The 25,771-nt window shown below is 38.7% G+C and overlaps 1 protein-coding gene across 1 annotated transcript; it reads left to right on the forward strand.

Annotated features, from left to right (window-relative positions):
• Window positions 1–1,153: 1,153 nt before the first annotated feature.
• apobb.1 (apolipoprotein Bb, tandem duplicate 1) lies at window positions 1,154–20,574 on the forward strand. Its single transcript, XM_085245821.1, has 28 exons — window positions 1,154–1,223; window positions 1,513–1,545; window positions 1,648–1,760; window positions 1,853–1,998; window positions 2,081–2,228; window positions 2,342–2,494; window positions 2,763–2,887; window positions 2,990–3,075; window positions 3,168–3,612; window positions 3,727–3,841; window positions 4,333–4,479; window positions 5,518–5,729; window positions 5,806–6,001; window positions 6,086–6,265; window positions 8,844–9,038; window positions 9,128–9,295; window positions 9,386–9,591; window positions 9,796–9,978; window positions 10,067–10,197; window positions 10,655–10,865; window positions 10,952–11,124; window positions 11,451–11,611; window positions 11,741–11,850; window positions 11,939–12,312; window positions 12,548–18,244; window positions 18,335–18,446; window positions 18,615–18,801; window positions 19,336–20,574. Exons 1-28 carry the CDS (start codon window positions 1,169–1,171, stop codon window positions 20,323–20,325), a joined length of 11,052 nt encoding a protein of 3,683 aa, XP_085101947.1. The 5' UTR covers window positions 1,154–1,168; the 3' UTR covers window positions 20,326–20,574.
• The last annotated feature ends 5,197 nt before the right edge of the window (window positions 20,575–25,771 follow it).

Below are 25,771 nucleotides of genomic sequence, written 5' to 3' on the forward strand. Positions count from 1 at the left end.
ACACAATGTTTAGATGTAACTCTGAGATCAGTGCACAAATTTAAAAAAAGACAATTTCATGTTTTCAAGTATTTGTATAGTAATGGGAAATGTTTAATATAGTGCAATATAAATGATTGAAGTAAACACCATTTACAAAAAATAATAATAATGCTTAAGACAGCTCAAGGTTATTGCTGTTTATTTATTGCATGTGCCTTTCATGCCACAAACAGAATAGCAGACCCTATTCAAACAACTAATCAAATTTTGCAGGAACCTTTGAAACTTTGTAGCTCAAAGTTCAGTGTCCCAACCCAAATCAAGGTCTGCAAATGTTTTTGCTGTTGTCATTTTTGGGCTGTGGAGCAGAAAAACAAGCATCTAACTTCATTACGCTGTAAGTATTATTATTTTTGTTGGTTGGTTGGTTGGTTTTTGACTGTAAAAAGTAAATGTAAAGCAACATTGCCATTTTAAACAATGTGTATAGTGCAAATATGTACAGGAGTGCATTTATTATGTTATATAATCTAAGATTTTTTGCTAACTTAAGTGTTTTTACAGCAGTTTTTACCAATCACTGTAGCCAAAAAATGAAGCAAGTAACACTAGACAATTAATGCTACCTTTTTAATCTTCAATTTTTTCAATTTTAATGTGTGCAATCTCTCTGTCTATGAATCAACTGGAGTATTTTAGAGTGTAGAATTGCTCATTAAATCTATGCCTTTATACGCATTCACAATCACTAACTGGAAAGTGTAAGAAATAATATGAATTGTTGGTGGTGGGTTATTAGCACACTATTAAGAATGTAACAGCGTGAAAAATAAAAACAACGCGAAAACTAATTAGTAGCTATTAGATGATCTCTTAAGACTAACCCCTAATATCCAATCAGTGAATGACAAACCACATTAATAAAAGAAGATTTTTTTTAACACAATACATCCGTTTTCCATGTCTCGTCTTTTAGCTCTAAGTGTGTTTTAAACCCTTTTGCCTTTGTCCCTCCACACACAAGAGGGTCGGGTGGACTTTGAGCATTCAAAGAATTGTCTGTGCCTCCCAGTCTCCCAACAGGGCCCACCTGAGAGTATAAAAGTCTCAAGCTGAAGTACAAAAAAATCAGTCTCATTTCGGAGTGCTCGTTGACCCAAAAGGAGGGGGCTTCAACGAACCAATCATGGGGGACTCAAAGCTCTGCCTTTTGCTGCTCCTCAGTACATCTGCCTTGACTTGTGAGTAGTTCCTAAATTCTTTCAGTTTAAAAAAGTATTTTTTACAGCGTTAAAAAGGTTGCAATAGATATCAGTGTACTGTAGTCTTTGCAGAATTGTTGAATGAAGGTTAAAAAAAACATGCAACAAGTACAAAAATTGGGAAAACACAAAACATCTGATGGTACTCACCTATGTGTAAATCCTTGCTAGGTTATTATTAGGCTTGGTAGATGGGTTTAAGTTGTAGTGCACTGCGTTTTAGTTGTATTACAGGTGCTAAAGCAAATGATTAATCTTTGTTTTCCAGTTGCACAAGATCGGGATCAACCAACCTGTCTCTGTAAGTTCATTTTGATGTTGACATCAAGTTTGCACAGTAGCAGTAGTTTCCAAAAGATAACTAATAAATGATTTCTCATTACTCTAATCTCATCTCTCCTAGTGGCTCAAAGGTACAAGAGCCTACACAAGTATGAATACCAATATGAAGCTGAATCTCTGAATGCTATCAACGGAGCCTCACATCTCAAGAATGGACACAAGGCTTCCTGCAAGGTATGAGAAACACCTCACGATGATGCTAAATCATCAGTTTTCCCCTTTCCAATCCATGTATTTCAGAAAAAGAAATTTCCCTCCTCTCACAGGTTGAAATTGAAGTGCCTCAGACTTGTAGTTTCATTGTGCGCACTACTGGCTGCAGGCTGAGTGAAGTCGTTGACACGGACACACAGGGTAACCCTGTGTTTGCCAACAGCCCCAGCTCTGATGCCTTTGCTGCTGAAATGGAAAAGTATGTAATTTCTCCATGATAATTTAAACCATTGAAAAAAAAAAAAGTGGTATATTTGGAGACTGTGCACTGTTTTTTAAAGGTATCCCCTGAGGGTCGTGATTGAGGGTTTGTATGATGTGAAACTGTACCCTGAGGATGGTGAAACAACAACTGTCCTGAACTTTAAGAGGGGTATCATCTCTGCACTGGCTGTTCCTGTGCTGGAAGAAGACAAGAACAAGAATATGGTACAACACTTTAACAACATTAAACCACATTTTATATTTATTAAAAATGGTTTCGTAATCATATATTATACATCTTTATTTAGTTCCTCTAATCTTTACCATATTCGCTGCAGCCTACAATTCACGGCAACTGCAAGACCCACTACACAGTCAATGCTAGAGAAGACATTGCAACTGATGTCAGCCTAAACAGGGATCTGTCCAGATGTGACAAATTTGTCCCAATGAGAGATCACACCAGCCCCTTGGCTCTTATCACCGGCATGGTAAGGCACCCAAAGACAAGCTGTGAGCTGAAAACTTTAAACACTATGACAAATCAAAAGAGAAACTCTACCTTTGTTCGTTGTACTGTGGTATTAATGTGTCTTAACACACTGGTGGTTAAATTTGAGCTATAATGGAAAGAAAAGCCGAATTGAGTATCTTTTTTAAAAAAAAAAATTGTAATGCCTTTACTTTTGCAAAAGATTACACAAAAATGTGACAACACAAATATCCACAATGCTAACATCCTCATCTATAACTTTTAAGCACTACCCTCTTGCTCAGCTGATCAGAAGCTCCCAAACCTGCAATTACAGGTTTGACAATGAGAAAAAACACATGACCTTTGGGTCCTGCACCGAGAACCACATCCTCATTCCCTTCTCATATAAGTAAGTCAAACCTTGTACTAGACTCTATTGAATGCTCTGCTATGTAAGTACACACAGGGATATGCATTTGTTTTGTTTTTATCCCTGTTTTCTATATTTAAGGAGAGAATATGGAGTTGCCAATGTCGGAAAGCAAGAGCTCACCGTGGTTAAAGTTTCTCCTCACAATGACAGAATCTTTGCTCACGGTAAGCCTTTTCTGTTTAATTTGCTTTGTTTTGATTTGTTATAACCACAATGTAGTGCAGACTCATGATAATCTTTTTGTTTGTCTGCTAAGGTGTCATTGTCAAGGATCTCCACATGGAGGCTGTTGAGGACAAGAGTTTTGTACAGGATAAAGATGCAGTTCTGAATCTCCTGAGAGAACTGGACACTCTGTCTGAGAACGAGGGTGAGAAGAGAGCTCCCCTGTTCCACAAGCTTGTCTCAACGGTCCGTGGAATGAAAACAGAAACCTTGAGCGCGGCACTCCCTGAGGCTCTTGCGGTATCCCGAGTCCTCACCTACCAGGTACTGGCTCAATGTGGAACGCCTGAATGCAGCAGTGCCATCATGAAGATCCTCAGGACCTTTGACACCAACGCTCTTGAGGTTGATGCGACTGTCTTTGCTTTGGGACTCGTGTCCAATCCTTCTGCACTCTTGATCCACGATATGCTCGAGATGGCCAAATACAAACCCAGCAAGCCTGTCATGTATGCTCTGAGCAATGTTGTAAAGAGGTAAGCAAATTAAATCAGACTTTATTCAAGGGAAGATTTATCAATAATATTTTACTAGTTCTTTCTTTGTGAAATACTTTTAGAGGCTAAATATTGTGTTTTTTCTTTTAACAGGTTTTACAAGTCTGAAGGAAGGCAAATTCCTGAGATTCACTCTGTTGCGGAGTTCATGGCTTCCCAGTTGGGTGATTGCTCTGGAGACAAAGACAAAACTTTTATGACACTCAGGGTAAGTATTCTGCCCATAACTTCAAACTAAAATACTGTTACTGTAGAAATAAAGTTAGAGAATTACTTTTATGATAATTATGATTGTTTGAAGCAAAAATATATCAATACATATTGAATCTTGATGATACAATGTTTTTATTAGCTAGGTGGTTGCTAGGCAACAATGATTACAATTTAACATCTGATATCGAACCTTTAGGGTTCTCAGCTGTACCTGTCTGCCTATTTGTTTTCTCAACTCCTGATTGTGTTGGAGTAGTTCGCGACTACAGAAGCAAGCAAACACACACAGACACAGATTTCATGTATTATAGCAAAATAAACAGAAATCAATGATATACATTTAAAGGGTAGATCCTTTGGAGCAACACGCTAAAATTGCCCATTACAAAACAAGATATCATAATCTCACCTGTAGAGCATGTTGAAGCATGCATGAATTTTTATTCTTCTTCATGTGTTGATTATTTGCTTTACTTTTTATCTTAGGTTATTGGAAACATGGCTCCAGCTGTGGTACCTGCTAGTCCAGCACTCAGGACTGCTGTGATCAACTGTGTGAACAAACCAACAGCTTCTCTGGCCGTGCAACAAGCTGCAATTCAAGTGTACAGGCTGACCCCTCTCCCTGAGGAGGTAACCTATTTTTAAAAAAGTTTATTTTAGAAATTCTTGAAAAAGTAGTTCTCAAATAGTTACCTAATCACTTGCAGAAATTGTTTATTTGAAGAATTTCAGTCAAGATTTACCGTGCAACAAAGCACAGATAGAGCACTAGTGAAGAGTTGCAACTCAGTGTAGCATCTGATATCACTGATAACAAAAATGTATTATAAAAATTATCACATAGCAGGAGTATTAAATGAAATTTTTATGAAATTCGACAAAGTTCTGTGCGAACTTACAACATACATGTTTCCCTTGGATAACATTATTAGACAACACTACATACAATTTCATTGCTATGCAGATGACACCCAGCTTTATTTATGGATAAAGCCAGATGACACATGACTTGTAATGTTTTCTCCTGAATTTACCTTTTGACCAGGATATGTCCTTCAGTGTGAATATTAGACAAATATCTCAGACCTCTTTCTGCTTTCATCTGTGCAATATCTCTGTAATTAAAAATATCCTTACTCAGAATGAGTTGGGATACATACACTGTGAGCACTTCTTCACAATTCTACTCATCTCTTTTGTCTTTCTACATCATGGGCATGAATGTCATGTTAATTTTATGAGTTTAATGATTCCTTTAAATGCCAATAAACTACCAAAAGTATATTTGAGGTGCATCTTTCTAAGGGACATTTAATCAAATATTTATTGGGGTGTATTTATACTTGTATGCATATGTTTGATCCTGTGTAGATAATAGAAAATCTGAAATAAATTCAAATTTGTGTCCCCAAATCTTGTTTTTTAAAGACTTGAAAGATGTATGTTGTACATTCATTCCACCCTGGAAAAAGAACATTTCAAAGAAAGCATTACAAGTCCCAAATTACTGTGACATTCATGCCAATAACTAGTACATGTAAACTTTTAACCAACACTCTACCAATGCAGCATGTCATTAAATTTGGTGTCCTTTCAAGTCAGACCCATATAATTTATTTATTTATTTATTTTTTTACACTAATTTTTTTTTATGTACTTTGGGCACAGGGCAGAGAGGAGTTTATGCAGGTTCTTCTGGACAGCACTAGTCCCATGCAAAAACGTATTGCTGCATATCTGGTACTTATGAAAAATCCTCAGCTAAGTGAACTTGCCCGGGTGCAGAATGCCTTGCCCAATATACAGGACCAACAAGTCAAGAGCTTTGTCATCTCCCACATTACCAACATTTTGTCCTCATCTGGGTCAGAGACTCAAGCGTAAGTGAGAATTATTGGTAATTAGAAAGTTGTTATTCTAATTCGGTGACAATAACTCGACTATTTTTTTCTACAGGCTGAGACATAAGCTTCAGGATGCCATTCAGGGTAATGAGATTGGGCCCATTATGGACCCCACAAAGTTCTCTCGCAACTATAAGTTTGGATCTTTGGAGGGCAATATGATCTTTGAGGGTACAAGCTACCTGCCTAAGGAGGTCATGCTTGAAATGACTCTCAAGGCATTTGGCTATGACATTGACATGGTGGAGGTAATGATTTTGGGCCATTTACTGCAAATTGAGACACTGCTTTGAAATGTTCGGTTTAACAGAATAAATCTGTCACCTTTGAAGATCGGTATGGAGGGGACAGGATTTGAGCCAACTGTTGAAGCTTTGTTTGGAGAAAATGGATTCTTCCCTGACACTGCCATGCAGACTATGTATTTTGTGTCTGACAACATGCCACAAAGGATCCGCGAGGTCATGCAGAACGTGATCCCTGCTTTCAAGGCGGACCGGATAAATAGACAGGTATTTCAGTTGGACACCTTTCACCACAACCTAGAAAACCCTGTAGCTAGCCTGGCCCCAGCAGTCAGTGCAGGTGAGGGTAGCTTAGCCACCATTCGCCCTCCCCCAGCCGACTGTCCCGAGCAGCCATAGAAAACAGGCTGGCTAGGGGACCACGAGGAGGAAACTTGATCCTAAACAGAAACCTACACACACGTTGAGGAACAAACTGTGGATATTGGTGAATCTGTTTTGAGAAGTGTGATGTTAGAGACACCTGCAGCAATAGTCAGTTATCTTCCTGGGGCAAGAGCAGGCGACATTGAAGGAACCCTGAAACTGCTCTCTAAAGACAAACGTAGACTCAGTAAAATTATAATTTATTGACTCCCAGTTCCATAAATTTGACATCTGGTGTGTAACGTTGCTAACACATGTTGGACTCTAGCTTTCTCTGTTTCCCTCGCCAATCAGATTAGGAGTGACATGTTTAGCTACATGTTGTCCTTAAATTGCCCTCTATCTGAGTGGTGTCCATAAAACAACGTGCGTTTTATAGACAATTAAGAAACTTTCTGGTGAATACCTGGTCTTGTTAGAAGGGATAGCATCCATCCCGCTTCAGACAAAGCAACTCTGATTTCTAGAAATCTGGCTAAATGTATTAAATCCCCAAAAACATGACTATGCAGAATTTAGACCAGGAAGTAGAATTGCAGTGTACACCAGTCTTGGTCAAGTTACTTGAAAAAAGTAATCAGTAACAAATTACTCATTACTTCCCCCAAAAAGTAATCCCGTTACTTTACTGGTTACTTATTTTCAAAAGTAATTAATTACTTAGTTACTTTTTTAAAACACGATTTACAACCTGAATAGGTGATAAAGCGATAGATCTTTCAGCCCAATTCTACTTTTTCTGCATAATCCATCATATAAAATGTAATCAAATGGAAAAGTCTCTTTTTAAAACTTGTTTTATTAGTTTTAATCTTTTAAAAATTGTAATTATATGCAACATTCTCTGACTGGAAGAAATTTGTTTAACATTTAAACCTATTTTCTGCACATTCCAGCACATAAAATAAAATAAAATATTTTTTTGTGTTTACACTCACTCTTTCAAATAGATGCAAGTAAAACACAACAGAAAATAAATAAAATCAAAGACTCAGCGGTCCTGTTGCTCTATTTTCACCTGTAAAGCAGGAGTGGGGTAGGCGGAGGTTTACCCTGGTGCAGGTGTGCCGCTGCAGGCAGTTGAAGAATCCGCGAGTTTCTCTGTGAATTTCCCATTACGTCGTAGCGCACTCAGTGCTTGCTTGGAAGTTTAGGGGTTTTTTTCGCAGTAAAAAGAAGTTTTCTTCCCAGGCACAACAGACACTAATGTTTTTGTCACTTTTTGTGGAATCAAACTCAAAATAAGGTCAGTACTTCCACGCTTTAAACGCTGCATGCTCATACTCTCTCCCACACTCGATATATTATCCATTGTTGATCTGCACACAGCTGTTATCACGAACGTCGCACTCGCTTATATCACTGTAATGAGATATTCTCGCAAAAAAAAAAAATCACGGTTTTAGTAACGCTGTAACGCAGTAACGCAGTGTGCTTATGGGAAAGTAACAGTAATCTAATTACTTTTTGCAATAGTAATCCCTTACTTTACTCGTTACTTGAAAAAAGTAATCGGATTACAGTAACGCGTTAACGCCCATCTCTGGTCTACACACATATCTGCATCTTCTCTCCTCCTGTTCTCTCCACCCCATCCCTATACCCCTTGATACTGTTGAGCACAGTGTTGTATTAAAAAGATTACAGCATTCTGTAGGAATTAAAGGTACTGTGCCACAGTGGTTTGAATCATATCTATTAGATTCCAATTTGTTTATGTAAATGGGGAGTCTTCTCACACGCTGAGGTAAATTACGGAATTCTACAGGGTTCCATGCTAGGACCAATTCTGTTTACATTACATTGCTCCTCTTAGGTGTAGCATACATTTTCATTACTATGCATATGATACCCAGCTCTTTCTATCCATTCCCTACTTCTAAACTGATGTAAAACTTAAAAACCTTAGAAAAATGGTCTCTAATAAGATAACTGCATGAATGGCATTGACCTCCAGTGACACTGAGGACTCTTATGGTAATTTCTAACAAGGATATGTCCTTCAGTCTGTATATTAAATAAATATGTAGGACTTCTTTCTTACATTAGTGCAAGATCATTAAAAAAAATAGGAAAATCCTGCCCCAGAGTGATGCTGAAACACTAGTTTATACACTTATTTCTTCTTTCCTGGGCCTGGTTTCTTCCGGTTACAAGGGAAGATTTCCTTCCCGCTTTAGCCAAGTGCATGCTCAAAGGGGTTGTTCGATTACTGGAGTTTCTCTATATTAGGGTCTCCACCTTATAATACCTTACAATACACCTTGAGACCACTGCTGCTGTGATTAGGCATTATATAAAAATTGAACTGAATTGAATTGAAGAGCAATCTGTTTTACGTTAGTCAGACTTTAAATTAATTATGAACTCTTTCAGTGGGTAACTTTTTAAATTGTTTGCCTATATTTTGGCCTCATAGAACCTGATGAAGGAGATCGGACAAAATCTCAACAAACTGGTGAGAGAGCTGAAGACCATGCAGTCTCCAGAGGCAATGGTTTATCTGAGACTTTTGGGAAATGAGCTGGGATATCTGAAGACCAATGAAATGGAGGAGATAGCCTACTCTGCTGCTACGATGGTCAACAACATGTTAAAGATGTTCCCAACTGATGTAAGATAAAGTTAAAGGACATTCACAGTGAGCAATCAATTGCTAATGATTTAAAGATTCTATTATACGTGTGTTTTTATTTTCCACAGTTAATTAGAGCACTAATGGTGAACTCTGACAACACAATCTTTGCCCACTACATCTTCATGGACAATGAGTTCTTCCTGCCTACTGTCACCGGTGTGCCTCTGAGGATTGCACTCTCTGGTACTTTTACACCCGGTATCAAGGGTGGACTGAGGATTGCTCGTGACATGGTAATCCTCCATAAATATATTTAAATGCCACCTGTCATTTTTTTTCACCACATCATCACAGGTGTTAACCTTTCTCCTGTTTCCACACAGAGTGAAGTGACCTTCATGCCCTCTGCTGGTATTGAGTTTGCAACTCAGATTGGCTCTCACATCCCTGAATATGTCAACTCTGGATTAGAAATGCACACCAACATTTTCCATGAGAGTGGCCTGAATGCCAAGATCACCTTTGGTCGTGATAATATTAAGCTGACCATCCCTGCTCCAACAAGTCCAACAAAGCTCATCAAAATTACGTAAGCGAGAGCTAGACCTTTTATATATTATGTAACTTTTCTCCAATATGAATGCAGAGAAAACAGCTAATTAAATCTTATCTTGAATTATAAACTGGCCAATGTTTGTCAAAGTAAAATAAACAAAGCTTTGTTTATATGTATCTTTGATTAAATTCATTTAGGACAGAATTATATTTTTCCTTTGCTACAATTCCTACTTAGAAACAACCTTGTGGCTGTGACGGGATCAGAGGTGAAGACCATCCCTCCTATGGTGAGGGACAAGGTTGATGTTAGTGAGTGTAGTCCTGCCTTTGTGGGAATGAAATACTGCACTGCTCTGCAATACATTGACGCTTCCTCTCAGGAGACAGTGCCCTACTTCCCCCTCACTGGAGACAGCAAGTTTGTAAAATATTCTTAACCAACAGAAAATAACTGTGTCTTAAATGTAATTATTTCATAAATAAATACTGTCCATTTAACCTAACAGATATGTTGTGGAGCTGCACCCAACTGGTGAAGTTTCCGAGTACACAGCCACTATTGCCTATGAACTCCTCAGCGAGGGAGACAATGACCAGCAGATAGTTGATTCCTTGAAGTTTATTCTAAAAGCTGACGGTAATGTACAATATTTGATTTTTTTTTCCTTTTGATTTGTTTACAGTTAAATCATAATTTTTTGGACAAAGACAACATTTTTATAAATTTGTCTTCTTACACCACCACAGTGGATTTTAAATTTGAATGCTTTAATTCAAAGGGTTTTAACAAGTTTTGCATTAACTGCTTAGAAATTGCAGAGGTTGTCATACATAATCCTCCATTTTCAACAGCTCAAAGTTGATTGGACAAACTACCATAACTGTAATCATCCACTTGCACTGTGAAGACCTGTACAATCAGTGGCAACCCTGCAAACCTGTCCTATAACATTGCCTCCAATAGGTTTTACATATTATGTGGCATGCTTTGGAGCTTTTTCTTTCCTTCCCATACTTTTCTCTTTCCATCATTCTGTTGTCCAACAAATTATGGATGTAACTGTAACTTTAGTCATTCAATTGGTCAACAACAGGTGCAGAGCCTACAGAAGCCACAGCAGTCATGAAATATAACAGAAGGAGGCATGTCATCAGTGCCGACATCCAGATCCCCGACTACGATGTGGAGGCTGGAGTTAGGCTGGGTGTTGTGGATGGAAACACAAAGGGCAGAGGAACTCACGCCATCTTTCTCAATTTTTTAAACAAAAATGTTCTTCAGCTCTCCCTGGTTGGTCGTGCCAAGTAAGAAAGCAACTACAGATCACACACACATATTTTTTTTTAATCTCACTGCTATCATTAACAGCAAGATGTATATGTTCTTTCAGTCTGAAGGCTATGAAGGAAGGTATGCTCCAAGTCCAACTTGTGGTCCCATCAATCAGTGCTGATGCTACTGTCACAGCTACAATGAAACGTGATGAAGAAGTGGAACTGGAGCTTGAGAGTGAAATCAAGGTCATGGATGCCAACTCTCAACAGAAAATCAATATCAAATATGGTAAATTGCTTTTTCAGTTACAGTGTTCTAAATGTCCCATCACAAGTTATTTAACAGTTGCATATTGTTGCTTTTTTGTATCAAGGTATGAAAAATGACATCCTCCTATCTGTAGAAATATCTGTCACTTCATCATAGTTAATAATTGCAGCCTAAAAAATTGTTTTACTGACCATTTAAAGGCAACTATGATCAAGACAGAGTGACCCATTTCTAATAGCTATATGCAGGTTATGATATGATCTTTAAAATAAACAATCTGAATTTGATTTTTCTCATAAAGTTGTTCTGGATTTTATTCAGTGCTCTCTTCTTTATCATTTTAGATGCCACAAAAATTGAGGTTGAGGTCAAGTCGGATGTGAACGCCAAGACCACCATGTTGCCTAAAGGCGACTTGATTAAAAATTATGGCAATGATCTTCTTGACATGCAAGTGGCACAAACTGACATGAAAGTTCGTCATATCTTCAAGAAGTTTGTGGAGGTACATACATATTTGCTCAATTATACAAGTGTTTTTCTTAAAAAAAACATGAACTCAAAAACATAGTACTTTATTAATCCTAGAGGAAATTTTGTAACAGTGCATATAATAATGGTTATCTGTTTTTAGGCAGCAAACAATTACATGGAAAAGTATGGTGCTGATTTCCCTTACATTCAGAACTTCAGATTGCCTGAAATGCCAGAGATTTCCCTACCAGAGACACTATTCCTGAATACGTAAGTGTGTTAAACCTCATGGTAAATATTAAAACTGTCTAATTTTTCTCCCTAAACAACCAGATATTTACTTTTATCTTTTTAATAGTGAGGCAACGGCCATCTATTACATAAACAATAATCGCTTCACAATTGCTATCCCTGTGCCACTTGGAGGAAAGTCAACAGAAGAGCTTAACTTCCCACCAGCTTTGACCACACCAGGCCTGTCTCTACAGCAGTATGGACTGGAAATCCCCTCTATGGAGATTTCCATCCCAGAGTTTGTTGTTCCTGAGAGCATCACGCTATCTATTCCCTTGTTTGGTAGAGCTGAGGTTTCAACAGTGATGAAAAGCAACTTATATGACACAGAGGCCTCTGTGGCTTTCGGCGTAGACCAAGATGAATCACAAAGCTACTCAGCCAAGTTTGTCATCAAAGGAACCTCCCCAATTGACATTCTTTCAATAAAGCTTGAAGGTACTTCACACTGAAGATCACTGATAAATTTAAAGTTGCTAATGTGTAGTTCAAATGAAGTGCTGTTTTTTGTGTTGGAATAGTTTTCAAGAGATTCTTGATGTGTATATGGATATTGTATACAAGCAAATGGATCTTTTCTGGTAAAGTAGTCACCATAGGGATTCTGAAGTTATTAGTCAGCAATTAAGCATTTTTTTTGTTTTTTGTCCTTGTGTGTGTTTTTTTAATCTAGGCTCTGGAAAAGTCGCCACTACCGATTCCATCAAAGCCCAATTTGAAAGTTCTTTGGCCCACAAATTCGTTGAAGCCAGGATTAGCATTGTTGAAGATGCAATCATCTCTGATGCAATTAATTTGAAAACAAACACCAAGATAGAAGCCAGAAGTCCACTTGGTTTCAGTGTTGTCACAGAGCACACTGGTATGGCTGGAATAAACCATGAGGAAATGTCTGTTGACAACAAATTTCAGGTGGCATTTGAAGCTGGACCCATTTATGGCAAGACTCTCTCAATCCAGTCCTTAACCATCTTCCCATTCAGGCCAGAAGTAAAGTTTGATTCTAATTTTCAGGTAGATTCCACACTTGTTAAGGCCCTGAATGTAATTACAGGAACCTATATCAATGGGGAAGTCTCAGTTGCGTCTAAAACCAGTGCCTTTGATGTCATCACTCACAATGCTGAGCTTTCTATCAGAGATAGCAGAGTGAAACTGATATGTGCTGCAAATGCCCTTGCTCTTGGCATGAAGATGCAAAATCAGATAGAAGCCTTTGCTGGTGCTGGTGAAGTCATCTTGAGGATGGAAACAAACACAGACTACTCTGAAAATCATGTTTACTCTTTGCTGACCGCCTCTCTTGATGTCAATGGTCTGGCTATAAATAGTGATGCCAATGTGAAGCTTCTTGAAAATGAGGCTACTCATAAGGTCATTCTGAGAATGAATAAAGATGGTTTCACCACAAAAGGAACAACTACTCTCCATAGCCCGCTGTCCATGGAAAACACCTTTGATGCCGAGGTTGATGCTACAAGAGCTACTCTAGCCATTACCAACAGGGCTGCGATGTATGAAATCAAGGTTGACAACACCAACAATTTTACCTTAACTCTCTCCGGCCTTAACTTCAACTCAAAGGCTGAAGCCTCTGCAAGGGATTATGCCTCTTACACTCATGATATCACCTTCGACCTGAACCCCCACAGTGTTTCTTCAAATGTTAACAACAATCTAAATCTCCTGAGTGCTAACTTTATTAATCAGGCACAGCTGCAGGTAGGGCTTGGCAAGATGGATCTGAGTGGAGTTTTGAAAGCCAACAATGGTGAAGAAGAGCTCAAGCACACCTATCAGATCAGTTATGGTGACATGAGTGCTAATGCAAAGTGCAGCACGACTGGAAAATTCCTTGGAACTCACATGAACCACAACACTGAAGTTGAAGTTGTCGGCCTTGTTGCCATGATTACCAATGATGTCCGCTTTCACTCACAACCGGTGCGCTTAAGCCACACTGTGCGTTGCAATATTGCTCCTTTTGATTTCAACTTGGATGCCATATTGAATGCTGAAGGAGATATGGCCATTTATGGAAGAGAGAGTGCCCAGATCTACAATAAGTTTCTCTTTAGAGCTCAGCCCATGGCTCTTGCCAGCTCAAATGAAGGCAGGGCATCCGTAACCCATCAACTGAATAATGGGTTTTCCCTTGAGACCACATTTGACAACAAGATGATTACTACTTTGTCACTCCAAGAGCAAAGGACTAGTTTTAAATTCAAGTCTAAAATGAATGAGCACACCTTTGATCAGAACATAGATGTTTATAACACTGCTGAGACAACTGGAATTGAGGTTTCTAGTACAATCCTTACAAACATTATTAACACAGCTTCCACAGACAACCAGGAGTTCACTGTCTCTGGCTTATTCAAATATGACAAGAACACAGATAGTCACATAATTCAGATTCCAAATCTGTTTGCCCTCCTGGAACACATCAAGGGATTTCTTTTGAATGTTGTAGATGAACTGCAGCACTACATCAACAATGATAATATAAGGGCTAAAGTTGAGGCTCTCCCGCAACATATAAGTGACCTACTTACTGAATTGAATATAGAAGGCAAGATAATTCAACTGAAAGAGCTTTTCAGTCATTTAATTCAGAAATATACTATCTCCATGAATGATGTGGAAACATTTTTGAGGAACCTAAATGTTACTATTAAGAAACTACTAGCTAATCTCTCTGTTTACATCCAGAACTTTGTTGATGCGGTGAATGAAACTATTTTTAGTGGCAATTTCCCTGAAACCACCATTCAAGCAATCCAGGAATGGCTGAATAACCTTAATGAGGAATATGATATCGAGCCCATTATTGAATATGCAACTGAAACCATAGGAGAAATCATTCAAGTCTTTGACTTGGAAAGACTAAAGGGCAGCAGCTTTGCATTCCTACATGATATTGCTGGCAAGGATGAAATCAAAGCCAAACTACAGTCAATCCTCAGAGGTATAAAAGAAACATTGGAGATTTTTGTTGCTGAGCTAAAGAGCTTCACGTCATCCTTAAAAGCTCATATCGAGTTATTAACGAGCTACATTCCCACGGAAATTGTCAGCCACATAACAGATTTTATTCAGAAAATTATTCAGGACTTTGATATTGTAAATAAGCTTAACACAATAACTTCCAAATTAAGTGAACTGATTGCAAAGCTTGAAGCTGAAAAAAATTTTCAAGCAATCTTAGATAAAGCTGTGGAGGTCGTGAAAAACATCAAGATTGACGAAACCATCACTAATCTCGCTACTGTCATAACAAACTTTTATCGTTTTTTAATGGATTGCCATGAGTTTACTATCCACTACTGGAAAAGAAATGAAGTAAAAGAAATAATTCAGGAAATTAACATGTTTATTGAAAGGATTGTGGAAGAGCTTCAATCGTTTGATTATAAAAACTTCCAGGACTTTGTTAATCTGTCTGTACAGATCATGAATGAGATTATTAGAAAACATGAAATTCTTCTTGGGGCAATAAGAGATTTTGTCAATACGGTGTTATTGTCTGTTCGAGACCTTTCAGAACACTTAAGAGAAATCAAAGTAGCTGAAGTTTTTAAAACTCTAATGGATATCTTCGATGAAGTTGTGTTTAATACTCTTAAGAGAGTTGCCCAACTTGTCAAAGACAAAATTACAAGCCTTGATATTCCAACTCAGCTTGACATCCCCGAGTTCACTATCTTTGGGTTACACATTGTTAAAGCCACCACAATCTCCACTGATGACATCAAGCAGAGAATTATTGAACTTATTGATTTAATTGTAAATTTTAAGATTAGCATGTTTGACATGGATGCTTTCTTTGGAGATTTGACGATGAACTACTTTCCTTCCATCCCTGAGGTAACCCTCCCAGAGATCACTCTTTCTCAGATCTCATTCCTCAAAATTCCACAAGTCCCTACAGAAAAACTTGCCAAGTTTCTTCAAGTCCCTGAAATAAGCTTTCCAACCATTCCAACTGAAATTGTAGTCCCATCTTTTGGTAAACTCTTTGGTGAACTCAAACTCCAGACTCCCATCTACACAATGGAGACATCTGCTGAGTTTAAGAACGCAACTGAGAATGCAATGACGCCTCAATTCAAGGGATTTTTCACTTCCATTGGAAACTCTCCAAATTTTGAAATTCTCAATTACAAACTAGATTCCACTGCTCGCATTGCAATCCCAAAAATGAGACGCGTTGTCTTTGGAGAGACAGTAAAGTTCAGGCACAATTTTCTTGGAGTTGAACATCAGGCATCTGTGACTCTCTATGGCCTATCAGCTCAGGCCCAAGCAAAGACTGGAATTAAGGTCACTACTAGACCTTACACTTCTACCTTTGTAAACACAGCCTTTATTGCTAGGGAAGGGGGAATGACTGCTTCTCTTGATACAACATACACACATTTAGTGGACATTCAATATGACAAGAATGTCATTCTCAGTAATGAGGTAGCTCTAAAACAGAAATCACTTGTTCGCCAAGATGGCTACACACTTACTCTAACAGCTGACAATACAGGAACGTTTAATGGTGATGACAGCCACAACAGCAAGTTAGAGTTGTCATTTTCTCCCAGCATTGTCACCATATCTTTCAGTGGTGACACAGACTGTTCCATGTTAAAGATGAAACAACATATTAGTGCTGAAGTTAGCACATTTTCCTACTTCAAGTTTAATGTTCGCAATGAAGCAGAAGCACCAATTATTAAGAACAGTCTTCTTGTTGCATCTGGATATGCAAACCTTCATGACATGAAGGTTGAGTTGAAAGCAAACAAAGACACAGAACTCTATGGTGCAGTCACTGGTAGACTTTCCAATGCAATAAGCGTTATAGCTCACCCTGGTGAGTTTTTCTTTGACTTTCAAAACAAAGGAAATGTTAAGGTCAACAGTTTTGAATTTTCGACTGCTAAAATAGAACTACAGAATGATTACTTGGCCCACATCAGTCCTGACAGTCAAAAGATGAATACAGTCATTCTGACTCGTTTTAACCAGTACAAAATCTTGTACAACTTCACTCTTGAAAATAATGTAAATGAAGTTGGAATCTTCGCTGCCATGGAAAGTGAGGCCAGTCTTGACTTTCTGAAATACCCCATCAGTATTCCTGAGATTGATCTGCCTTTTGTTGACTTTCATACTCCTGCCATCAATGATCTGAACTTGTATGATCAGGCTGGATTGGACAACATTTTGCCTACCACTGACCAGTCTCTGGATGTGAATACTAAGATTGTTTACCAGAAAAGCAAGGCAGCCCCGCTTGCTGATATGATGGGCTTGATCCAAATTCCCTATGTGGGCAATCTAATAACAGAACTCTCTGTCAAGTCTGCCATTATTAATCTGATTGCTAATGCCAGAATGTATACAGAAGATGATCTTGTGTTCCGTCTTGAAGCTACCACAACCTCTATGTTTGAGGACCTTCAAGTCAAACTTGCTGGCACTACTAGTCTTACCACCAAGAGGGGATTCAAGATGGCTAACTCCCTGTCCCTAGAAAACACTCGTATTGCAGGAACTCATGACAGCACCATCACTCTGAGCGCTGATACTTATGATACTGAAGTCTCTGTGGCAACAGTTGCAAATATTGCCCTGCCAATACTAGACATGCAAGCAAACCAAAAACTGGATGCAGACACAAAAACCAAAGCAAATGCTATTTCCACCTTGAGGATAAGTGGTAATTTGAATATTCCTGTGATCAAAACTGTTGGAAAGGCTGAGGCAGACCACAGTCTGAAGCTTGAAGGAACCTCTGATTATATTTCCATGGAGTCCTCTACTAGAGCAAACATGGATGGCACAGTCTATGAAGACTACTTTCTTTATGGAATGCTAGATAACAAAGCTAATGTGTTCCTGAATAAAGACGCCCTGCGCTCAACTTCTAAAGTTATTAGTGATACCAAGTTTAACCATGGTACAACCAAAGTCATTGATATGGATGTAAATGGGGATCTTTCCATTGAAGCCTCCATGAGCCATTTGTATGCAGTGCTGACGTATACTGGCAACAATGAGGCAAACCTGTTCAACTTCAATACCAAAGGGATTCATATTGCCCAAGCCAAAATGGATTTTGCACCAGCCTCCTTGACTGTTGATATTAACATTGACGTGTATCAGCCAACCAACATGGGTGACTTTGCTCTCTCTGAGAAGACTGTTGTTGAAGTAACAGCTACCAAGCAGCACATCTTTACTAATTCTACGCTTGTCAGCCCACTGTACACTACAAGCATGGCAGCTGAAGTAGAAAGCCGTGCTCCTGTCATCAGAGCAGTTGCCAAGTCCTCTGCAACCTCTGCTTTTGTGATCTTGGAATACAACATGGATGGTGAGTTGATTAAAATTCCCTAAAAACTTCTGTCTTTATCTTTTTTTAAGCACTGTTGAGCACTAAATTTGATGCAATTTCTTTATATAGCTTCTTCTACTGTAAACTTTGAGAATGAAGCTTTCAACATGATTAGCCAAATCACACTGACACATGCTGACCTGACTGTGAATGCCAACCATGCCATTATGCAAGCTATGAGGTAATAATCAATATGTTTGTTTTAAAATGTGTTATTTTAGGAAAATGCACAAAGCTATAATTCATGCTTTACTGTATATTTTCATATGTAAATTGCATATTTTTATATCTTTTGCATGTAACAACAGATGAGGAGCAATTGTGATTTCAATATTTCCTTTTGTTCCAGTGTTCAACAACATGCACTGAACGTGAACTTCACCAGTCATACTTTCACTGATGTGAACCTTCAATATGCTACACACAGCAATGGTATCAGTGCCTCAGTATCTTCTCCAGCCACTGGCCTTCTGGGCCTTCAGTTCAGTCGTGCGGTCCCATCCCAGATGAGTGCAAAAGTCTATGGCCGTTACCCTGTAAGTATTGTTAGCAAGATCATTTTAATACAATGGACACTAAGGAAGAAAGGCACTAGATCAAATGGCTAGACAGAGAGATGTGCGCAGATCACATGTGTGTGAATGAGAAGGAGACAAGTGGAAGGGTTAAGAAAAACAAGGTGTAGATGGGTAATAGATAGACCGTAGATGTCAAGATTTTTAGGGGCAACGCAGGTTGTGTGGTTTACATACAAAGTTAGAGACAGGATTGAGATGGTACAGAGGAGGGATAGTCGATATATTGAACAAAAGTTGTTAAAGATGCAGTTGCCAGAGACTAGGCCCTCAGAAGAGGTTTATAAATGTATTAAAGGAAGACATGGAGAGGGCTGGTGACACAGAAGAGGATCCCAAGGATAGTATGGTATGACGGCAGATGAGCCACTGTGGCGAACCGTAAAAGGAGCAGCTGAAGAAGGAGAAGAAAAAGAAGAATGTCAGTACAACGATAAATTAAGATTTTGGTTACTAAATGTTACTTTCTTTTGTTTTGTTTTTTCTTTTTTCTAGTCTGCCCCAGAGGTTGATGTTGACATCTTGGTCATCAGATCTACTCCCAAGGATAACGACAAGATGAATCTACAGATTGTTTACAACATGGAGACACCCACAGCAATACTCTCTCAGATCAAGATGAGACTTCCTTCCATAATTTCAACATTCAAAGACTTTACTGACAAGTATCAGTTCACAGGGTACATGGAGATGTTAAAGGACTCTGTCATTAACCACATCAATGAAGTCTATAATGCTGCAACCAATTATGATGTTCAAATGAGCCAGCTGTCAATTTTCTTCAGGAACATAATTGTACAATACCAGAAAACTGTCCAGGTCTTCCTAAATGCTGTCATTAAGGTTTTAAGGGAGACCAGGTTCAAAGTGCCTGGGTCAGATGAGACGACCACTCTCCCTGAGGTCTTAAAGAAGCTATCTAGCAGCATTGCTGCTATGCTAGAAGTAACCATTCAGATTATCTATGAAAAAATGGAGGCCACCTATAACTTTTTTGTTGAAAGGTTGAGCAATGTGAAAATGCAGATGCCGGTTGGTGATGCAGTCACTGGAGGGCAGATCATAGATCAAGTCAAAAAAGTTTCCAAGAAAATCTTTGAGGAAATGGTGAATTTTGTAAAAAACATGGAGAGTCTTGACACAATGCTAGTGAAAATAGGTGAGACCCTGGAGGCTATTGTTGTTGAGAAATTGCAGGAATTTGTAGACTCTCTCAAGTCAGATTATTTAGATGAAATGTTTGGCAATATCAATCATCTCTATCGTAACCTTGTCACGGCCCTAAAGAACATAGTTGACCAGATCTCTGCTATGGAGTTCAACATGGTGTGCGAGTACATTATAAATGTGTTCATGTATGTAGTATATGAGTTCAATAATATGGTTCAGGGGGTTCTGCAGCAAGCTTCTGAGGAAGTTCAAGCCCACGTGACAGTCAGAGATGGAAAGCTTGAGATTGACCTTCCATTTCACTTTCAACAGTAAAGCATCAAAGAGTGAAGCCTAAGTACATAGGAAACACTACCATCCATTCAGAGCACATTCTTGGAAAGAATACGGATAAATAGCTTTTCAATATTTATAACAATAAGTTCAGCAGATACACCGGCTACACCATTAATGAAGATGGATTATTTTGTAGAAACACATGTAGAACATGTAAAATGTTGTTCAAACTCACCTTCCAGCATAGACTGAGAAGCATTAATAAAATCCATTAATGCAGTCTGTAAATGTTGGATTTATTGCTTTGTGATTTTTTTTATTTACATCCAAACTTAATTAATTAGGAAAACTGTCAAACTACACAAAAATAATTGTCTATGTTAAACTGTATCTTACAAGAGTGATCATCAGAACTGTCCGATAATGTCACTGTAGTTTGAATAAATATTCATATCTTTTAATTTCTTCAGATGCAACATTAGCTTCAGATATGGAGATCAGGACAAAGCTTTACATGAATTTCTAAAGCTGAGGTGTTAATTCATTTAAAAAATGGGCACATTGGAAACTGGGACTGTTGTAGAGGGCTGCAGGAAAAAGATTAACTCAGTTCTGCTCAATATTAATTTTATCTCTTCATAAACTGGTAAGAGTAGATTGACAGTTAAGCAATGAGAATATGAAATGAAAGGTAAGAATAAGAACATTTTATCAGTGTTTAATCAGCATTTCCAATAACAACTAGGAACAAAATGTGCAAGCTATAGCAAAATTTCAAAGACTTTAATTTTATCTATTGCTATTTTACTTGTAGTTTAACTACTTCATCTTCAGTTTTTCCAGAAAGTTTTTCTTTCTCCATGTTCTCAATGTTCTGGACTTGAATAATCCAGTGGAAATTTTATTTATATAGCACTAGTTCACAACCACAGTCACCTCAGTGCACTTTTTAGTGTAAAGTAAGGACCCTACAACAGAGGTCCCCAATCCCAGTCCACGAGGGCCAGTGTCCCTGCAGGTTTTAGATGTGTCCTTGATCCATCGCAGCTGATTTAAATGGATAAATTACCATCTCAACATGTCTTGTTCTCCAGAGGCCTGGTAATGAACTAATCATGTGATTCAGGTGTGTTGACCCAGGGTGAGATCTAAAACCTGCAGGGACACCGGCCCTCGTGGACTGGGATTGGGGACCCCTGCCCTACAATATTAGAAAGAAACCCCAAATAATTACATAACCCCCTTTGAGCAAGTACAGTGGCGAAAGTGTGGATGAATACTCCCTTTTAACACAAGAACCCTTCAGCAGAAACCGGCCAGGGTTATAACATCTGGAGTAAGTCTCTGGTTAGATACGATGTTCCTGAGATTTGTTTGGCGAATAACCTCAGTTTTATCTTTTATCTGAAGGGCGACCGTGGCTCAGGGGGTTGGGAAGCGTATCTGTAACCGGAAGGTCGCCGGTTCGATCCCTGGGCTCTCTGTCCTGGTCGTTGTGTCCTTGGGCAAGACACTTTACCCTACTTGCCTACTGGTGCTGGCCAGAGGGGCCGATGGCGCGAAATGGCAGCCTCGCTTCTGTCAGTCTGCCCCAGGGCAGCTGTGGCTACAACCGTAGCTTGCCTCCACCAGTGTATGAATGTGAGAGTGAATGAATAGTGGCATTGTAAAGCGCTTTGGGTGCCTTGAAAAGCGCTATATAAATCCAATCCATTATTATTATTATTATTATTATCTTAAATTAGAAGCAGGAGGTGAGACGTAATCCAGGTCTTTATGTGATTAGACTTTAAACTCTGAGGATGCAACAACTAAAACAGTTGTTTTTTTACTTTTCCAATCATGGTGGAGAAGACAAAGAATAAGGTTTTCAAATGAATTCAAACTATTTCTAGGTCTTTAATTACCTGATAGCCTCTAGTGAAGAATTTCTGCCACTCCTCTTCATCGTGCGCTTTGAGTATTCTCAGATTTGGAAATGTAAAAAAACACAGTGGAAAGTTGATTATCACTGAGAGGGGGTCTGTTTCTGGATTTGTTAAACTTCATTATTTCATGCATTTATTACTTCTGGGCTCAACACCTCTAATCCGGGTTTTTCTAAATGTTTTTTTAAAAGCCCTCAATTGATCAAGAATACTGTAGTGAGAGTAAAAAGAGACTAGAAAGGGACTAGACGGAGAGACCATATTTATCCCATATCAGCTTCTTGTCACTGGCTACCTGTTAAATCCAGAATTTGATTTAAACTTCTTGGTGATAGTCAGAAATAAAAGCTCCCTTTTAACAGGAAGAAACATGCAGCAGAGCCAACTTCAGGGAGTGTTCAATGCAGCCACTATATGTGATTTCTTGTTTGAAAATACCGGCTAACTGTTTGCTAAGCAGTAGTGAAAATGTGAAAATGGAATGTAAAGTGCAAACAGAGAAATCTCTGGATGTAAAGTTGCACATTGAGACATGTTGATAACTCTAATGGCAACCAATTTCACCTCGCAATGCCCTGCAACCATTGAGGCAATACAGGAAACCTAGAAACTTGTAGTTGCTAACAGGTTTCTAGATGCACCCTTATTATTTATGCACCCTTCAACTATGTTATAAGTTTCAATGTTGCAGACTATGTCCACCAAAGAGCTGCAACTTCCCAGTTGGCAGCAGATGTTTAAAACACCTCAAAGACAATTACCAGCTGATCCAAGCAGGTCCAGGAGAGAGTGTCAGTATATCAGTCAATATACCAATTTTTAAATTGCTAAATATCTGTGTTTGGTATCAGTTTTCAAAATCCTATATGAAGCATATATAACACATGGCCCTATAATTATCTTAATATTTCAGCTTTTTGGTTTTCATGCTAATAATGCAGAAATGCTTGCACATGGGAATATTTTATATCTTTTTTTCTATATTCCGTAGTATGTGATAGATTTTGTCCTACCGCAGGGGTGGGCACCTCCAGACCTCAAGGGCCGGTGTTCTGCAGGTTTTAGATCTCACCCTGGGTCAACACACCTGTATCACATGATTAGTTCATTACCAAGCCTCTGGAGAACTTCAGGACACATTGAGGAGGTAATTTAACCATTTGAATCAGCTGTGATGGATCAAGGACACATCTAAAACCTGCAGGACACCGGCCCTCGAGGCCTGGAGTTGCCGATTATATATACTGCAATATTCCATTACTCAAAGTTTAGATTCAGCTACAGATGAGGACAGAATTATCCACCCCTCCCCCCATTCTTTTTGCTGGATAACAATCTGCAGTCAATTGTTCTAGTTTTTAACAAATCTCGCACACGTCTCCAGAGCAGTCCGAGCCCTTTCTTCTTTGGCGAATATCTAAGCTACTCCAGATTTGATGGTATTCTGACATGAACTTTGATCTTCTGTTCACCCCACAGATTCTTATTAAATGTGCCTTCTGCACCACAAACAGGACTGTAGACCCTATTCGAACATCACATTTTGGAACCTTTAAATCCCTGCTTTAAAGATGGACATACAGTGGCCCAGGGAGGCCAAACGGACTGCAACTTAAGAAAACACCAGCAATAAGAAAAACGCTGCAAAAGCACACAAAACAAAAACAGAAATAGGAAAAACGACAACGGAATTAGGAAAAAAGAAAACAGAAACAGGACAAAACTGATTTCCAAAAGCACAAGGGAAGTGTTTCTGGGGAGACAATAACCCGACGGACCAGTTGCAGGAACCAAAATATGCTAAGAATTGCGCTGGGAGACACTTAAAAGAAGTGGAGGATCTATCGGTTTTGTGAGGAAAGAAAAGATGAGAGGTAAGTGTGTTAGCCTAACTATTAGCCTAAAAATACGTCATCAGTAATATATGAATCATAATAAAACACACCTACCATATTTTGGGTTCCTGCAACTGGTCCGTCGGGTTATTGTCTCCCCAGAAACACTTCCCTTGTGTTTTTTTTTTCCTATTTCTGCTTTCGTTTTTCCTATTTCTGTTTTATTTTTTCCTCTCTGGTACTTTTACACCCGGTATGAAGGTTGGACTGAAGATTACTCGTGACATGGTAATGCTCCATAAATATGTTTATATGTCACCTGTCATTTTTTTCACCACATCATCACAGGTGTTAAATTCTGTTCCTGTTTCCATATAGATTAAAGAGACTTTCATGCCCTCTGCTGGTATTGAGTTTGTAACTCAGATGGGTTCTCACATCCCTGAATATGTCAACCCTGGATTAGAAATGCAAACGAATGTTTTCCATGACAGTGGCCTCCATGCCAAGATCACCAGAGCAGTCATGAAATTTAACAGAAGGAGGCATGTTATCACTGCTGACATCCAGATCCCTGACTACAACGTGAAGGCTGGAGTTAGGCTGGGTGTTGTGGATGGAAACACACTCTTGATTTTATAAACAAAAATGTTTGTCAGTGCGCTCTGGTTGGTCGTGCCAAGTAAGAAAGCAGATTTTCCTACCAGAGACACTATTCCTGAATACTTAAGTGCATGGTAAATATTTAAACAATCTAATTTTTATACCTCAACAACATAAACAATGCTTATTTCCCTATGCCTTTTGGAGGAAAGCCAACTTAAGAACTTAGCTCCCCACCAGCTTTGACCACTCCAGACCTGTCTTTAAACCAGTATGGACTGGAAATCTCCTCGATGAAGATTCCCATCCCAGAGATTGTTATTCCTGAGAGCTTCACTGTGTCTATTCCTCTGTTTGGTAGAGCTGAGGTTTCAACAGATGAAAAACAACTTAATGACAAAGAGGCCTCTGTGGCTTTTGGCTAAGTTGGACATTAAAATAACCTCCCCAAATAAAATCCCAAAGCTTGAAGCTACACACTGAAGATCACTGATACAGTTAAAATGAACTTGTAGTTAAAATGAGGAGCTGTTTTTATTTGAAGGATTTATTTGCGGTTTGTGACTTTGTTTCTTTTATAATGTTTTGGTACTTTAAATATCTACTAATAGATTTTGGTTATATAAACTGCAACACTAGTAACTCAAAAACACTTGCTGCTAAGCTAAAGAGGCTCTTTTCATCCGTTGACTTAAAAGCTTATATTGAGGAACTAGTGAACTACGTTCTTAGAGAGATTCACACTGACACTGATTTCATTCGGAAAGTAATTCAGGGTCTTCACATCGTGAGTAAGATCAACATAAATTCCAAAATGAGAAAATGCTCAAGCAGTCTAAAAAATTAAATGTAGACAGAATTATCAATTATGTAGTTTTATGAATGCCTTTAAGGATATCAACATGTGGAAACCACTAAGTATTGTTTTCATGTTCAAACTTGAGGCCAATTTTATTGCATTGTGTGTGCATTAATTTGAAAATCAGGGCCCCTCTGTTGGTCCTCTGTGGGCTCTTGCTCTCTGGGGGGCTTCTAGGTTTCTGGGGCCTGGGTCTCCTCCATGCTTGCTTCATGTCCTGGGGGCCAGGGCTATGGCTCCCAATACCCACTAGTGTGTGT

Source organism: Mchenga conophoros, linkage group LG15 (genome assembly GCF_057382185.1).
Source record: "Mchenga conophoros isolate Kocher_MC1m ecotype Shallow Benthic linkage group LG15, M_conophoros_male_GT1.1, whole genome shotgun sequence".
Lineage (NCBI taxonomy): Eukaryota > Metazoa > Chordata > Actinopteri > Cichliformes > Cichlidae > Mchenga > Mchenga conophoros.

Excerpts from the sequence above, each read along its gene's own strand:
- apobb.1 (XM_085245821.1), top strand. The coding sequence starts at position 1,169 with ATGGGGGACTCAAAGCTCTGCCTTTTGCTGCTCCTCAGTACATCTGCC. Across the intron at positions 5,730-5,805 it reads TCTGGGTCAGAGACTCAAGC|GCTGAGACATAAGCTTCAGG; the intron begins GTAAGTGAGAAT and ends TTTTTTCTACAG. Across the intron at positions 6,266-8,843 it reads CGGACCGGATAAATAGACAG|AACCTGATGAAGGAGATCGG; the intron begins GTATTTCAGTTG and ends TTGGCCTCATAG.